The sequence below is a fragment of the Prionailurus bengalensis genome, chromosome E4, assembly GCF_016509475.1.
Source record: "Prionailurus bengalensis isolate Pbe53 chromosome E4, Fcat_Pben_1.1_paternal_pri, whole genome shotgun sequence".
Taxonomy (NCBI): Eukaryota; Metazoa; Chordata; class Mammalia; order Carnivora; family Felidae; genus Prionailurus; species Prionailurus bengalensis.
The window spans coordinates 61,836,248-61,854,751 of NC_057360.1; the positions used below are offsets into that span (position 1 = coordinate 61,836,248).

General features: G+C 41.7%; 1 protein-coding gene across 4 annotated transcripts in view; it reads right to left on the minus strand.

Annotated features, from left to right (window-relative positions):
- Positions 1-18,041, minus strand: part of NUF2 (NUF2 component of NDC80 kinetochore complex) — a 30,239-nt gene extending 12,198 nt beyond the window's left edge. For 2 of the 4 annotated variants that reach the window (XM_043567504.1, XM_043567507.1), the window contains exons 1-9: positions 17,911-18,041; positions 14,431-14,579; positions 13,101-13,175; positions 12,039-12,115; positions 11,470-11,531; positions 6,696-6,793; positions 5,477-5,550; positions 4,081-4,177; positions 2,741-2,803 (exon numbers count right to left, since the gene is read on the minus strand). In XM_043567504.1, coding sequence (XP_043423439.1) covers positions 2,741-2,803; positions 4,081-4,177; positions 5,477-5,550; positions 6,696-6,793; positions 11,470-11,531; positions 12,039-12,115; positions 13,101-13,175; positions 14,431-14,553 — 669 coding nt within the window. In that variant the 5' untranslated portion in view covers positions 14,554-14,579; positions 17,911-18,041. Of the gene's footprint in view, positions 1-2,740; positions 2,804-4,080; positions 4,178-5,476; positions 5,551-6,695; positions 6,794-11,469; positions 11,532-12,038; positions 12,116-13,100; positions 13,176-14,430; positions 14,584-16,924; positions 17,128-17,221; positions 17,331-17,910 lie in introns of those variants that run through there. The other 2 variants (XM_043567505.1, XM_043567506.1) reach the window with 2 other exon arrangements.
- Positions 18,042-18,504: the final 463 nt, after the last annotated feature.

Sequence of the window (18,504 nt, forward strand, 5' to 3'; positions counted from 1 at the left end):
TCTTTTGTGTTCCCAGAGCACACACCAAGCACTAGCACTGAGGGGGTGATCGACACATGCTCGCTGAATTAAAACAAATTTCCTTAGTCTCCCGAATTTCAAACCACCCAGGGAACTGAGGTGAAGGGCATCAGAAAACACTATTAAAACTTCTCTGTAAGTATAAGGGCGCCTGGGTGGCTCAGTCAGTTGAACCTCTGACTCTTGATTTTGGCTCAGGTCGTGATCTCACGGTTCGTAGGTTCAAGCGCGGAGCCTGCTTGGGATTCTCCCTCTCTCCCTCTCTTTCTGCCCTTCCCCCGTTCATGCTCTTTCTCGCTCTCTCTCAAAATAAATAAATATTTAAAAAAAAAAAAAATCTCTGCAAGTCTAAAATTATATAAAAAGAAAAATATTCACATGAACTTCCTCCCAAAGTATTAGCGATAAATTACATTTACATTGTTTTGAGACACTCTATGACTCAATGAATCAATATAGAAAGGTTTCCAAGAAATATTAAGTGCAAGAACCAATTACAGATCAACATACAACACAAAACAGAATAGTTTCTACGAAAGCAGAATAATGAAAAAGCAAGACAACCATATGCCTCTACACAGGTGCACACCATGTCAGGGAAAAGGACGGGAGGGTGTGGCCTGCAGGGTAAGCGGGCCCAGAGAAGAGGGGCTTTGTGTCTCATTCGCTGTCCCTGGTCTCTCCCTGCATATATAAAGATACACACGTTATGCCATTTGAGTATTTCACAACAGGAATGTACTACTATATGGCTCGTGTAACTTGTCTACAAGTTATTTTTTTTTAACTAAAAAGGACCACAGATGATCTCACCTTTTTTCCAACTAACTCGGGGAGGCCAAAGTTGAATGTTTGAAACAATGTGTCTGTTATTTTAGCAAACCGCCCCACTGTCTGCTCCTTCATGCGCCACAAAACTAGTGATCACTTTCCTTACAATTGACACGGACTTTCATCACATTTTTTCCCTTTATAAAAAGCTTAGATTGGATATTATAATTACAAAATGATTTTATTTTAATGTAGCTTTAAAATGGGACAGAAAGAAATGGATAATAAAACTGAACCACAGCCAATACTACTCAGATAAAAGCCTTTGCTAATAAAAAGAGTGCCAGAAAAACAAGGAACATGTTCCACCAAAGTAAATTTCAGGTGGATCTAAAGTGTCAGTGTTAACGGGGAAGCCATAAAAGTACAAGGAGACAATGTGGGATTAAACAAATGAGAAGTGGGACAGTATTTTCTACGTAAAGAATTCAAGCCACAAACCATGAAGCCCATGTCTATACGTTTTACCACATTGAAAACATAAGCCTTCTAATGGGGAAAAAATGATGAATTTAAAAGACAAATGGTTCATACTCCAAACTCATAAATCTTCTTTTAAAAAAATGAAATAAGCAGGGTGCCCGCATGGCTCAGTTGGTTGAGCGTCTGACTTTGGCTCAGGTCATGATCTCACGGCTCGGCTCGTGAGTTTGAGCCCCGCATCGGGCTCTGTGCTGACAGCTCAGAGCCTGGAGCCTGCTTCGGATCCTGGGTCTCCCTCTCTCTCTGCCCCTCCCCCTCTCGAGCTCTGTCTCTCTCAAAAATAAGTAAACATTAAAAAAATAAATTTAAAAAAAATGAAATGAAATGAAAGGAACGCAGATAGCTTACAAAATAAGAAATAACAGTAAACCATTGAATCAAGATGTCGAAATCACTAAGAATCAAAAAAAATCAAAATTAAAATGAGGTGTTTTTTTTCCTACAAAAGTGACAAAGAGAGCAAACTAAAAACATCCAATTTTGGCAAGAGTGTAGGGAAAAGAACACTCATATTGTATCAGTAGGAATGCAAGTTGATATCTTTTTAGAAGTCAGTTTAGCAAGGTGGATCAATTTTAAATACTTTTTCAAGTTTATTTATTTATGTTTGAGAGACAGACAGAGAGTGTGAGCAGGGGAAGGGGAAGGACAGAGGGAGAGACAGAATCCCAAGCAAGCTACGCACGGTCAGCACAGAGCCCGACGCGGAGCTTGAACTCACAAACCGTGAGATCACGACCTGAGCCAAAACCAAGAGTCAGAGGCTCAAGCGACTGAGCCACCCAGGGGCCCCTCGGTGGGTCGATTTTACACGTGTGTTCCCCTTAACCCAGAAATCCTACATGTGGGAATTTATTCTAAGATGAAGGGCAGCAGGTGCACAAATATCGACGCCCGTACGTGCGTAGCACGTACACACTGCTGTCCAATCGCAGAAAAATTAGAAGCCAGCGGACGTCTATCAACAGGACCCTAGAAGTATCTACGTTAGCCCAACGCACGACCATGGGTAGCCGTTAAGATGATGAGGATCGACGGTGACGTGCTAACTCTCTACACTCTTTTGTTACGTGAAAGCAGGCAGGTGTGAGGCGTGAAGGGTCTAGCGTTCCCCATGAACATTCCCCGTGTACAATCACACGTGCTTGTCCGCAGAGACAAGCGTCATCTGGGACACATCTCAGACTGTGCGGGAGCTTTCAGGTGGTTTTCGCTTTCCTCACACATTTCTGTGTTTCCGTTTTTTGACAGTAGTCAGCTATTGTATTTAAATTGAGAAAAGTTAAATTAGTTTCGTTTTAAGGAAAAAGGGAGAAACACGTGACCGTAACAACACACACAGTTCAAACATTCCTCACACAACACAGGCAAACCTTCAGGGCTAGTTATATGAAAAGGAGCTTACCAAACGCTTGGTTTTCTCTGAAATCTCTGACTTCTTTTGGGAATTTCCGTCTTGTAGCACTATCTAAGGAAAAAAGCAAACAACTCTTCTCTAATGATTCAAAATAGATTTAAATTTGCCACTAACATAAAGGTAAGAAAGAAGAGGAGTTAAATGGATTAGACCATAATATATATTCTCAAACTTATCTATTCGTGATACCACTGCTCCAAAACAAGTATCTAACAGCTCCTCTGCTAAGCAGTCAAGTCCAAATAAGTGCGTAAGTACTTATGTCCTAACAACTCAGTAACCCTTTGAAAAAGCAATATATACAAATTGAAAGAAAAAGATGTTTATTTTATTCTCAAATAACCACAACTACTCCCAAATTGGATGTGTGTACCTGTTGCACACTGCACAAATGCACACATCTTGGAATCAGATTGGACTCAGATATTCTCATTTCCTGTTCTGAGATTTTTTCACGTAGTCCTGGTTTTTTAGCACGGCCAATGTCAAAACCCAGGTTCACAAAGATACGAAAGGAAGGTAATGTGAGTTGTTGGAACTGTGGACTATCTTGAACTGATGGTTCAAGCAGGGTATGGCAGATGCTGATTATCACTGTCTCCCTTGAAATTTTAAAATATCCTGAAGCACCCCTGCGGGTTCGCTGTGGTGTCCAGGGTGCCATGGGACAGTTTGGGAACAGCGGGAGTAGAAAAAGGGAAATCCTAAAAAACCCTAGTCAACGAGACAGCGTATAACTCTGACAACACGAATAAATAACTCATGGTCAACAGAAGTATACATCCATTCTAAGGGGCACAAGTGGGCACAGCAATGTACCCTGTATCTTTAGCAACTGGAAGTAACACGCCTTTACCCCTCCACACCCACCAAAAAAAAAAGCGGTGTTTTTCAATTTTAAGCTAACAACCATGAAAATAAAACGAGACCTCGCTCACATGGAGTCGGGAGGCCAGGAGGGGGAGCCCTCACCCCGCACCACTCCATGTCAATTACGGGAAGCCTCGGCAACCGCAGGCCCAATGCTGGCAGGAGGTTCATGGCATCTCCACTGGGAATCAACTCCCCCAACCACCGCGCCACTCAGCCAAGGAGAAGCCACCAGCAGCCTCAACTTCTGCTTTTCTTCCGTGGACTTTCTTTCAAAGTCGCCCCTCCCAACCCCCTCCTTCTCCATAAAGTAACATTGCTCTCCTTGCCGGACTAGCCCTCGGCTCGTGCTCAGCTGACGTGTACCAAGTTGCAACTCTCTGCTCTTCCCACACGAACCCATTTTTGCTGATAAGATTAAGGGACTGTTTCATTTTTACGGTCAACACAGCTGATACCGTTTTCTGGCGAAACTCTTGATTCAGTGATTGCTGCAGCTCCTGAATATCATCTGAAAGCTGCTTGAACTCTGCTTGTTCTTCGACTGGAACAGAACTAAACATAGCAAAATAGATTAAAATGACACATGGCAAGTTCTTAACTGTGCAAGGCCAAAACCGTCCCTGTCCTCAAATAACTCAGATGGAAAAACAAGAAACAAAAAACTATCTGTTTTCATGTTTCTGAATTCTCATCCTTTCATGTGACAGGGGTTTAAAATAGATGACCTGACCTCTACGACATGGAAAATAAAAATCAGATGGGCTCCTTCGGCCTCCCACCACCCAATCTATGGATGGACTCCTCTGCACTCAACCCGCCCCTTCTAACTCGGCTCCTGACACGAGGGGCGGGACATCCCTTTCTGTTCGTGCCGGTTCCTGCCTGGCTGCTCTCCTCCCCTCTCTCTCCTGGATCCAGCATTCCTTTACTCTGCCCGTCCTTCCTAACAGCACTTGCCCACGTAAAGGTCTCTGCCCTGCAGGTGGCTCTCAACTTCGGTTTTGAGACGCGGTCTAGAACTGTGGTTTTTGTTATCACTTCCCTGGCTGCTAGTGCGCTGAATAATCTTGACATATTTTTAACTGGCTATTTGCACGTATTCCTCCATAAATCCCGTTTTCAACCTTTGCCCATTTTTCTCTCATCCTTTGGCTCCTGGTTTGTACATCTGTGTACCAGGCTTCGTTAGGGACAGGGCCGTTCTGCTGCACACGCTGGAAACACCTGCTCCTGGTTTGTTACTCATCTTTTCCCTTGGCTCACGCCAAATTTACCTGTTAAATTTTACTACCTGCCTCCTACCCCTAGACTTCACAGCTTCTGGCCGTCTCTAAATCTACACACGGACAGGTGAGGAACGTTCTCCCCGAAGCAGGTCAACTCAAAACCGTCAAGAAATCAGAAGGGATAAAAAAAAAATCCCTCTGCTCAAAGTCTATGTACCTGCCAAGAAATCACAACTCCTGAATGACTCTCCCCGCTGACCAACGAAGCAAAACAAAGCTCTGTTGAAGGAGTAAAATTTGCCCAGAATTAACAGACCTTAAGGAACAGAGTCCAGTTAGTCACCTACACTAGTAACTCCGGACACCATTTAGGAGGTAAGTTCACGGCTTTACACATCTCAGGCTAATTTCACTAACCACAAGGATAAAGTTAAAGAATGTATTAGGTACGAAGAGTCAGAAAGAAGGAAAGCTAGTTTTTCTTTTTAGAACAGGTAAACTTAGAGCGTCTGCTATTTAGTGAGGGCAGTGGGGGAGACCTGAAGGGGACCGCAGGACTGCAAAGTCCCACCCGCGATTCACTCTGCGTCCCGAAACCGTACTTATTCGTAAATCTCCGACTTACTCAAGTCTCTCCAGTTTCATCAATGCCTCCTGGTGTGCAGTATTCAACTGGTGCATTTTGTCCACAGAAGATTTCTGTTAAAGCAAATTTTGTATTAGTGCTTTTCAATATAAACAGCGATGTGTTTAAACAAACATCTACCGGTTCACACCACAGAATGCTTACCCCTCGTCTTTCACCATCAGAAATAAGAAATTTAAGAGAGAACAGGCATTCGTGATGAGTGAACTAGAAACTTTCTTGTTCACACATAAATGCCAAGTTCCTACCACAGGCAGGCACTGCGCTAAGTGCCAGGAACAATACCCAAGAAGGCGAAGTTACACTTCGGACTTAAGTAGCTCCTTGAAGAGTCAGACACACGCACGGAAGACCGCAGAGCAACCTGCTACAGGACTAGATACGATGACACCCAAACCCGACGTGGGTAACGGCTGGGGAGGAGTGTCCCCGGAGCTTCGTAAAACCAACAGATGTTTGAGCTGTGGCTTAAAAAATGAGAAATCAGCCAAGCAAAACTGTATGTTTCTGTGTGTGTTAGCAAATACGTGTGTAAGCTCTGGAGAGTGTGTGATGTTGAGGAAGTATAAGCTTAACGTGATTTGTGCAAGGAAGCACTTACATATACACTCAGTGTAGCTGGAGCTTAAGTTCTAATTGTCTGGTGGTCCTGTGGCACTCTTCTAAGATATGATAACCCCACACTGAGGACAGATGGAAACAAATCACACAGATGACCCATAATCTTTCCAAATTCTCTAAATTGTTGACGAAATGAGTTTCCATCTGTTAGAGTGATTTACTTGGCTTGAATCTTGTAACACAATGTTGGGCAAGCTTGGTAAACAGAACATCCTTTTAGGCTATTTTTTAGAAAGCAAATACAAATCTCAAATATCTAATTAAATAAAAACAGACAGATTCGTTACTATTTCTCTTCCCTTACAATTCCTAATACAGGAAAAGGAGCCTCAGCTACAAGAAGAAAACAAAAGGGAACAGAAGTTCCCTAACAGGATCAAATAGCAAAGAAAATCTCCTTTTGATAGATGTTTTCCAATCATTAAGATCTTCAACTTCACATAAATGTTAAAATAAATTGGGCTCTAACAGCCATACGACAATTAGATACCCACGACAACTATTTCAAAACAGGTTAGTAGCTCAGAAATGATGTTACTGATCTGCTATGTGACCCCAAAATATATTTAAATCTTACGTATTGCCAAAGAAATTCCATGTATGTCTCACGGCACGCTTCTCTGAAGTGAATAAAGTTGATAATGCCACTTAAAAACCGACTTGTTCGTTTTGCCTCTAAAACAGAAAGCAAGACTCCTTAAATAAATCTTGGAGACAATGTGAAAATAAAAATTCATCCTCTCCCACTATATACGTGGCTCAGTTTATAGAATAAAACTGAGAATGTGCTATAATTAGCCAAAGTGCAAAAAAAAATGTGCTCTAATATAAAGATCAGAATGATCTTTGTATTAATAACTAAAAAAGAAAAAAAAAGGCAAATCATTTCTGGCTGAGAGAGAATGATAGGGAGCAGATTTACTCTCCCATCTTAAACAACTAGGAAACCAGACAAAATATATGAAACAACAGATTTTAGACACCGGACAACAGGCACCACAGGACAGCAGTCCCCAAGACAAACGCATGAGTGAAGCCTGTTCATGCACCAGCCTGCTACTTGGGACTTTTCAGGCGGGGAGGGAAGGACACCATCAGAACTCACAGGTCCTGCTCAGTCACAGAGATAGAGTGTGGAGTTTGGAGAGCCCAAGGCAACTAGAATTTACCAGATCTAGAGGCCTTGGCCTCTCCAAACTAATATCTTCCTGACAGCCTTTATTCTATACAGATATCGTTTGTTCAGGAACACAGAGAAACACATCAGCATTATAAAGGGATGATTTTTAATTTTTTTTAATGTTTATTTTTGAGAGAGAAGGCAGAGTGTGAACAGGGTTGGTGGGGGGTGGAAAGTTGCAGAGAGACAGAGAGAGAGAGAGACAGACAGACAGACAGACAGACAGAATCAGAAGCAGGCTCCAGGCTCCAAGCTGTCAGCACAGAACCTGATGTGGGGCTCAAACTCATGAACCGTGAGATCATGACCTGAGCAGAAGTGTGAAGCTTAACTGAGACTGAGCCACCTAGGTGCCCCGGGGAAGAATTTCTTTTTAAAGGCCCAATCAAACTTTTATACTTAAAAAATAAAATATCTGAAATGAAAAATACACCAGATGGGATGAACAGCAGAACGGCCTGAGAGATGGATATATTAGTGAAAATGAAGACAGGACAATCAAACCTATCTACAAGGCCAGAGAGAAAAAATGAATAGTGTATCTATGAGCCGAGAGACATCAAGTAGCATAACAAATGTGTCATCGGAGCCCCACCAAAAGGAGGACTGGCAGAAAAAACTTATAACAGGTATCTGAATATTTTCCAAATTTGATAGACACTATAGACATAGGCAAGGAAGTGAGCAAATCTAAGTTGGGTCAGGGGGAACACGACAAAGAGAAATGCCCCAAAAAGCACATCATAATCGAACTGCTAAAAACTTACAATAAGGAGAAAGTCTTATAAGCAACCAGACGGAGGAGAACCAAAAGAGATAAGTCCAGACTAAATAAGCAAGTGGTTTGGATTATGAACTTTCATGTAGGAAGAGTTGCAAATGCCTTGGGAATTGGAACGGAGAGGCCCCAGAAGACGTGGGATGCTAGAAGGTGACGTGTCTAGTGGAAAGGTAGACTAGGGAAAGAAAATCTCTCACGCCAGTGAGGAAAATGTCAGGTAACACTGTCTCTTGGCCTTATCTCCGGCAAGAAGACAAACACTGAGAATTCTAAACCTGGAGCCGACTACCATAGGGATTTCCGGTTTGAATTCAACTATATATGTGGTCTGAGAACTACCGAAATTAGGAATTAAAAAGTGATCTTTGTCCAATGATAACCCCGGAACAACTGCCAAAGGCAAAAAAGTATCTCAGGAGGGATGTGGCCTCAACCCCAGAAGCAGAAGACCGCAGGACTACTCTGTTAAAGACAGACTGTTGAAGACAAGCTTAAATTTACACTCCTAAGGCACACGTGCATGTGTACATGAGTGCACACACACACGCGCACAACACACGCAGAAGAAACAACCTGTCATCAGTGTGTGGGATGCAGCTAAAGCAGGACGAAAGGGAAATTTATAGCACTAAACACCTGTATTAGGAAAGAAGAAAGCTGTCACATTCATGTCCTCAGCTTCTACTTAAAAAAAGAAAACAAACAAACAAAAAAAAAAACAAACAGTGGGAAAATAAAGAGCAAATCCAAAGCATGAGAAGAGAAGGAATAACAATAAGCCCAGAAACCAATAAAATAGAGAACAGAAATAAAATACAGAAAAATCAATGAAATCAAAGGCTGGTTCTCCAAAAAGATAAAATTGATAAGCCTCTAGCCAGACGGGTCCGGGAAAAACAAGAGTGAAAAAGAAATGATAAATATTAGAATGAGACAGGGGACTTCACTACTGAGCCCAAAGACTGTTAAAAATGATACAGGAAAATTACGAACAACTTTATGTTAATAAATTGCCAACTTAAATGAAGTGTATAAGTTCCCTAAAAAGGGGAAACACCAAAGCTCACTCAGGAGTTTGGCAATAAACCACCAGCATTTGATATTATCAGTGTTCCAGATTTTTCCTATTCTAATAGGTGTGCAGTGTTTGGTCAACTGATTTTCTCCAAAAAGTGTTAAGGTTAATTCCATGGGAAAAGAATAATCTTTTCAGGGGCGCCTGGGTGGCTCAGTCGGTTAAGCGTCCAACTCCGCATTTCAACTCAGGTCATGATCTCACAGTTCGCGGGTTTGAGCCCCGCATCGGGCTCCATGCTGGCGGTGCAGAGCCTGCTTGGAATCTCTCTTTTTTTCTTATTCTCTCTGCCCCTCCTGCGCACTCTAAGTAAATACAGAAACTTTAAAAAAAAAAAAAAAGAATACTCTTTTAAACAAGTGGTGCTGGAATAATTTGATGAGTATATGCAAAAAGGAAAAAATATGAACCTTGACCTTACATAATATATAAAAATTCAAGCATTAAATAGTAAAAGCTAAAACTATAATATGCTTAAAGCAAAATATCTGAGTAAATCTTAGCAACCAAGATTTTTTAATAGTACACACAAAAAACTGGTTTTATGAATCATAAAAGAAAAAATTGATCAATTAGAATCTTCAAAATGGAAATATATTTTGCTCTTCAAAAGACACTATTATAAAATTAAAAAGGCAAGTAATAGATGCGCAGAAAATACTTGCATAATACATATCTGGGAAGTTATGTATTTTCATATTTGAAGAAGCCTTACAATTCAGTAAGACAATCCAAAACATAAATTAGTTAATTAATTAAACAAACAAACCCAAGCAAATGATTCAAAAAGACACTACACCAGAGAAGATACATGGATAACAAATAAGTATATGAAAACATGTTGCTATTAGTCATCAGGGAAATGAAAATTAAAACCATGAGATAAAACTACGTAGCCACTAAAATGGCCAAAATTAAACATTTCTGATACCAAGCAAGTCACGAGAGGATATGAAACAACTGAAATGACCAGATGTTGCCGATGGTACGGTGCAGCCACTTTGGAGAACCTCTGGCAGTTTCCTAAAACAGGAAGTATGCGTTTGCCCCGTGAACCAGCATTTCTGCCGCAAGGTATTTACCCGGAGAAATGGAAACACATGTTCTTACAAAGACTTGTAACCTAACGTTCGGAGCAGCTTTGTTCATAACAGCCAAAAATTGGAAACACTTCGAATGTCTCTCAACTGGTCCCCGAGTAAATCATTGGGTAAATAAGTTGTGGTTTATACTTTCAAGAGAATATTATTCCAAAATAAAAAGAAACAAAGTACTAGTAAATACAATTAACATGGATGAATCTCAAAAGCATTCTAAGTTGAGGAAGCCAAATGCAAAAGGCTACAGATTATTTCGTTTATATCAAATGTTAGGGAAGTCAAGAAACTACAGTGACAGAAAGCAGCCCAGCAGTCGCAAGGGAAGGGGCGTCGGTCAGAAGTAACCAACGGCAAAGGACCTGAGAGAACTCTCGCAGGGTCATCGAAATCTCTATACGTGACTGTGGCAGTGGCTATACAACCATATATGCCTGTTAAGATTCACTTAATTATAATTTAAAATTGGTGAAGTTTTATTTTGTGTAAATTATAGATCGATAAACAAAACAGAAAATTACATCAGAAAGAGGAAAAAAACACAGTTTTAAATGGCACACTGAATCTCTTGCAACATAAAATAACTTGACAAAGAAATATCAAAGAGTCAGGGGTGCCTGGGTGGATTGGCCGGGTAAGCGTCTGACTACAGCTCAGGTCATGATCTCCCAGTTCTTGGGTTCAAGCCCCACACTGGCTTTGCACTGACACTGCAGAGCCTGCTTGGGATTCTCTCTCTCTCTCTCTCAAAATAAATAAACTTTAAAAAGTAAATAGACATATATCAAAGAGTCAAACGAATTAAGGACATTTAAATAGTTAAGAGAAATTGACATTTTAATCTAATATCAAGGCTCTTCTTAGCAGTGCTAAAAGATATTCTCTTCATGGTAAAAAGTAATTGTTACATTTGATAAAATTGGTATGAAGAATCCGCTATGCAATATCACAGCTTGTATATTACTCATAAGCTTATTTTCAATTTACAGAGTGTTTTTTAAATGTAAGGAGTTAAGAAAAACAGATCAAGAAAAGAGCTTTTCTGCAGATCTACAAAAGAAAAAAGTCCAGTCATAGGATATGAAAAAATTCATCCTTAAGAATGGGATATACTTTCTAAAGCCAATTTCCTACAGTTTTTTTTTTACATTTATTAATGGAAAGGTAATATATGAGATTGAAGTCAGATATTAAAAACTGTTTCAAATTCCCACTTACTTGGATATAGGATATCAGCAATCTCAAAGTCATTCACCCGACAGATGGGCAGAAAGGAGTCCCTTGAAGACGAAGGAGAGAAAGAATATTGTAAATTATATACAAACCATAGGACATAAACATTTCATTTTCAGAGAGCTCTCTGGAGACGTTTCCCAACGTCAAAAGACCAAGTCAGAAGCCTACTACCGTGCATAATCCTGCAGTGCAGAAACCTATGTTTTCTGCACACTATACGGGTATTCATGCCATACCAAGGTATAAAATACCAAGGTATAAATTCTAATAACACACACTTAGAGGTACTAGGACTCTTTAAGAACCCAAAACACTCCCAACAATTTTAGATTCACAACATCTCAAAACTTCCATCGCAAGCAGGACTGAAAGTGCCACAGAGGGAGGCAGTTAGTTCTATCCCGGGGAAAGTCTGCAATTTTGAATGTACTGATGGAGTGGAGAGGGAGATGATAGAAATTCTTTCTCCAAGAAACCCTGTCATTAAGAAAGCTTAATGTAATGCACATGTGAATGTAGGTAGTCTAAGAAAATAAAAGCACTTTACTCACAGATGAATAAACAAATTGCTAACTGGCAAGAAGCCTTCCATGATATGTGGATACATGACTTCTGAGTTCACGGGCATCTAGATGTGACACACCACAAAATCTAAGTTATACACTCATTAGACAAAACGAGAAAAATCTTCAACCTCAAGATAACTTTAATCATAAGTTAAGATTAAAATAATCCTATTATCATTAAAAAATTTTTTAAATTCAGCCAACAATATAGATCCTAGCACAAAACTAGAGTTGTTGCTAATATTATAATACTAGGTTCACAGCAGGTGCTCAGTAAAGATGTTTCAAATGAATGAAACAATGGAGGGGTAAGGCTAGCACTTATTAGATATCAGGAACTAGGCTAAGCATTTTATACATATTCTTTTTTAATTTTCACAAGAACCCTAGGACAGGCTAGGACATATTCTTTTTTAATTTTTACAAGACCCTATTTTATAAACAAAGAAACTAAGCCTTAGCGAGATTTCATAGCAAATAAGCAGCAAAGCCTTTGATTTTTAAACAACATGTAATCATACTGGTGAGATTCTAAAGATACTACATTTTTAGTTAAAACTTCAGATAATGCCCTGAAGATGTAACAACGACAAAATTAAGAAAAATGACCTTTCCTATTAGAAATACCTAATTTGCTAAAAGCTCAGTTGCCTCATTTCATTTTTTCCCAATCTTAGTGCATATCTTCTCCCCTATTTTGGGAGTCCTGCCCCGGAAGTGGGAGTCCTGCCCCGGAAGAGAACAGAATCTGTGAAGGCTCCACTGTCGTTCATTATTGTCTCTGCAGACCAGTCTGTACGTCTGTGAATACCTGCACAGCGTCGAGGAGTCGTGCCATTTAAGTCTTTTACTTCTGTTCTTGTCTTACTAAGGCTATCAATATAAGCCACTATTATGCCTAAGATCTTCTGTGGGTGACATTAATTTTACATAAGCCTTTGACTTTGTTAAAAACAAAGTCAAGAACTTCTTATCCTGAAACCAGCATGCTATGCGAACGAGAGAAATACAGCAAAAGAACATAATTTTGCCTCATCTTAAACCCACCATGTAAAAATGCTCCAGTCGAATCCCATACACTATTTGCAAGGCTCGCATGTAGATCATGTTCAAGACTTCGGGCTACAAGAGAAAAACAACTGTTCACACTCGGATGCGTGACTGTAATGCTGTGCCACTATCATCGTCACCATCCAATATTGTCACCACTGGATGCAGAGAAGAAAAGAGAAACAAAATGGCTCTACTGCTCTTGAAATATTCAATTTTTCCAAATTTTAACACACTTCTACACTTATCAGTCTGTTCAGATGTAGTAGGTAGTGAATAAGATTATTTGTCTAAGCTTCCGAACAGAATGAGAGCAAGTATATTCAGTGCAACCCAATCCAATCCAAGCAATCCATCCACATTAGGGAAGAGAAGAAGAGTTAGTCTTTCAAAACAGATTGCAGACATGTGGCAAAAATTAAAGCACACTGAGGGTGGGGTGTTCTGTTTTCTTTTCATTTTTTAAACAAAGACCATGGGCAAACTTAGTTCATGTTCTAGATGTTAAGGTTTCCCGAGATGTTAACAGTTTAAGTGAACACCATGACCTTGGGGATATAAACTTAACAGGGTAGCCTGGGATTTTTTAAATGTTTTCTAATACAGTAGTTGCCAAACGCTGGCCTGTAGAACCTGTTCTGTTCCATATACAAGTTCATTTATTGGGAGATTATTCATTCCCTTTTAAAGAATTAAAAAGGCACTGAGATCACCAAGTTTGAGTTCTACATCATTAAACCAGGTTTTATTATGTTATCACTTCAAGACCAACACAGGAAAATGGAAGGAGACTCTGGGATTTTCTGTGACACATAAATAGTTCATTTTTGCATTTAATAACTAAAGAAATAAGAACGATGCCTGTCAAAACAACTCAATCCCCCCTTGGGGCACAATGCAAGAAAATTAATCTACAAGCTTCCAAAGAGAATTGTTTCTAAACAATTTTTTTGTGGTTGGAAACCACCTGGAATAGGTTCCTTCAAGCCCTACCAATAAATAATGCACTCAGACCACCACTCCAATAATAATAAAAAATTTAATATACTTTAATACGCTTATGATTTAGAAGGTTTGTTGTTGTTTTTTTTTTTTTTTAAGAAAACTACCATATTAAAGAATTGAATTCCTAATGGAAATGTAGAAGTCACCCCAGATACAGACTTAACATTATTTTAAAATTACAAGAAGTGAGAGATTGTTTCTGGATTAAAATGACTGGCTTACATCAAAAGGTAGCATACATGCCCTTCTCCACAAACACTGCAGACCTAAGTAGTTTCATTTGTATTTAAATGCCATCACCCACATGCAAATCACATATTACCTTTGGATTTGGATAAAGATCATTCTTGGAGAGGTTTTTACCATCAGCTCCTGTTAAGATTTTGTTGCGAATATGAATCACAATCTCCGCTACATTGTATCTGGGGAAAGACAGAGTTTCCATCCTGGGAATGTCCTGCTAGCCTGAGTCTGAAGGAAGAAAAACAAAGATCAGTAACCTGGCAAGAGCAGCTGATCTCTTGATCCAGAAGCTGATAAACAGGAGTAAAATTAACAAGCCGAGGTTGAATATTCATAGTAGTGATAACTATCATCAAACATCCCAGTAAGAGAACACAAATGACATATATATAAATATCCTACATCATACATCTGAATTATAAATGTGGATACACGGATACTAAAATGTCTTTTATTCTGAAATGGCACCATCGTTCTCTAAGTTTCCTAATGCTGTTCTCTTTCATATGGGAAAGAGGACTTTGCATGAATATACCTGAAAAAGCATGTTTTTTTTCTTTTTTAAATTTGGGGGGCATAGAGTTTAACAAGTTTGGCCCTGAGAATTATTCTTCAAACCAAGATACAGAGGCAACCCTATCAGCAGAAGCTGTATATAAACAGTAGCAACAGAGGGCACATAATAAAACCGAACTCTGACCTTACATTCTATGCAATGTACACAGAGTGAGACGGGTAATAAGATTTAAGATGCACATAGGAAGAAGAGAGGGGAAACAATACAGGAGGAATAGAATGCTGTAACTGGTAGGAATTCCAATCACCGGAGAAGAGAACTTTAAAAACAACAACAAAAACCACTTTCCCCTCAGGGCCCTCAGAGGTACTCCCACCTGTGCCCCTAGATCAGTAGTTCCCACAATGTCACCCCTCCCCCGCCCCAGTGGGGGGACATCTGTCAATGTCTGAAGACATCTTTGGTTGTCTGGACTGGAGTGGGGGCGCTACTGGGACCTATGGGCAGAGGGCCAGCACGCTGCTGAACAACCTAATGCACAGGGCAGCCCCCACAGCAAAGAATTATTCCATCCGATCGTCGATACCGCTGAGGTTAAGAAACTCTGCCCTAGAGCCTTTAACTGTTCTAACGCCTGCCACAGTGTATTGGGATTGTGTTTACAGAACTGACACTACACTTGGAGCCCCGGTAAGCCAAGGCTTTTTCAGTTTCTTCGTATTTCTAGCTGTGCCCAGGAGAACAGCAGTAGTGGTAACAGCAGGAGGAGCACCCGAGAGCAGCCCCTGCCTCGGCCACTCAGTTAACAACACCTGGTTTATTACATACGGACACCCCCCCCCCTCCCCACCCCGCTCTGTAAGGCAGTAGCGTAACTCAAGAGATCCCGTGTGGCTATGTTCAATTTTGCAAACCAACTGAAATGACCCACAACTCTGGACACCCAATTCTTTAGGTTCCTAATGTTTCTTAGAACACTACAGTTAAAAAGCAGCTTCGGTAATTTGCCTCAACTCTGATAAACGTAGAAAGCCAATCTGAAAGACCATTGGCAAGTAACTTCCCACTTCTGCTTCAACACGTTGCAAACATCACAAAATTCACTAACTCTCAAGGCAACTTCTTCCCGCTTCACTATGGCTCTAACGATTAGATAACTCTTGGGCAGACTGTGCAGAAATCTGTTCGTTGTGACCTTCACCCACCGGTCCTCTTTGCAGTCAGTGCAGCTACAAAGAGCATGTTCATCTCTGTTTACATGACACCACTCTCAAAAGTGTGAAGAGAGCTACCACGTCCCTGTTCAGCCACCTCTTCTCTAAGGTTAAGCATGATGTAAGTATAGTCGCTCCTCACACAACATTACTTTGGAGACTTTACCGTTCTACTCACTTTCCTCTAAAACCAACTGGTTTGTGGTCAATGCCTTCTTAAAATCTGATGCTTAAACTGAACACGAGACTCCAGAGATGGTTTGCCGAGGGCAGCATATCAATACAGTGACCCTGCCCACTGCTGCTCTGGTCTACCACTGTAGCACTTACTGTCTGTCTGTTCTGTCTGTCTCTCTCTCTCTCTCTCCCACACACACACACACACACACACACACTCACGCACACACCCACAGTCAACTAACAACTCCCAGAACTTCTCCAATGTGACCCACTTTTATGAAGCCAGGACTTCTCCATGTTTTTCTTAGAGAAACCTTAGGCGAGGATTCGCACTTCACATCACTGACCTTCATAAATTCAAGCTTTCGTTCCATAGCCCGCATCTTTCTGACTCCAAATCCTGACACACCTCACATATTAGGTGTCCTTTTCAGCATAAATACACATTCCACATTTTCATCTAAGTCACAGATTTAAAAACCAACAAGCTACGTCTGGATCAAAGATCATCACGATACAGAGTAGGTGTAAAATACCTTCGTAATCAGTGTCGCACATCCTTCTCCTCTCGGCCTTGCACACTCTGTGATCAGATTAACCCTTATAAACATCACATGCCTCAGGTAACATCGTTACAAAAATACCTCAATTACCCTACCCACGGCATAAATTCAAATTTTAGCGTTGGTTTCTGAAACCTTCCAATATGTAGTAACTCAATGACTTTTCTGTTTCACGTTGGTCTCCTCCAAGATGTTTCCCAAACTCCCAGTGCTTCTGTTTGGAATCATCTGCCATTTCCAATTTCAATTTCAGTTCCGATTCTTTTTTGGCCGGTGGGGGAAAGGCCTCCCACCTACACCGTCTGAGCTCTCTCCGGGGATGAAGCATACAAATGACCTAATAATATACGTAGAGTGACCCTCAGAGAGCTTAGCAAGGAAGCAGAGATTATCTGTTAATGCTCCCTCCGGTTTCTTATGTATCTGCAACACCAAAGACGCTGGGCAGAGTAGACGTTGGCAGAATACCTCTTAAATTGTACACACTTCGTTTTGCTAACACAAACTAGTTCATGGAAGTCAAAATTCCGGGAGGCAAAGGCGATAAACAAAAACAAACAGAAATGACTCTCAACCTCAATAAATTAAGTACTGTAAAAAGTTTCCCGAAGTCGTTCAGAGAAAAGGATCGTCCCATGCAGTCACAGTGCCTTACATGTACGGCTCTTTCCTTCGACGTTTGGGTTAAGCATGTATGTTTGCCTTTCTTGATTTTGTGGGTAAGCGATGTGTGAGCAACGGAGATCTGCAGGAAGTTGATGAGCATCTCAACCTTACCGCCTTCTAAATAAGTGGATTAACAGTACATATAAATACAAGCTGCACATGGCCAGCTTCAGCTCAAGTGTCTTCTCACACAGTCTACGCGGCACCAGACAATACTCGTTCGTTTCGTAGGAACGGAGCCTAGGTTGTTTCTGGGACCAACGCCAAATCCAAAGACCCCCCACCTCCCGGGGGCTGGCTTCTCCGGCCTCCTCCCCAGCGCTGCGCGCAACGAAAACACTGCCAGGCCCGGCGTCCGGGCTCCAGTCCTCCCGTCCTCCCGTCCTCCCGTCCTCCCGTGTCCGTTCGCGTTCACTTACCGCGCCAGCCGCCCGCGGGAGAGCAGCGAGCCCCGGGACGTGCCGCAGGCGAAGGCAGAAGTCGGCCGACAACAACCGTCGACGCTTTTCAAACTTGCCGCCTCCTCCTGGAAGTCCCGCCCCCTCCGCCCAGCCCACTTCCTGCGCGGCGGCCGCGCCGGGTGCCCGTAAGGCTCAACAAACTCCAGGCGGGCGGGGCTTGTGCTGCGAAGCGAGCGCGCCCGACTCCAAGCGGAACCCTTTTTCGCGGCGTGGGCGTCCAGTCGGACCTGGAGTCCGCAGGACGTGGGGCGTCGCGGTTCGCCGGAAGGGTCGGACGTTAAGGGGGTGGGGTGCTGCGGCCTTCCCCCGGACGTTTGAGAGTGTCTGGGGCCCGAGGTGAAGAGCGAAAGCCAGCGAACACGTCCTAGAGACTTGAGCCAAGCTCACAGTGAGAAGGGAGAGGATGTAGGGCTCCCCCTGGGGCAGGGTGAGTCCCAGGGTGATGATAATACCGATGATCTGATATTGACCGTGAGCGCACGCGTTCTGTTAGGCCACATTAAAAGGGGGGAAGGAAGAAGGGGCGAATAGATACTGTCATCAGATGAGGGA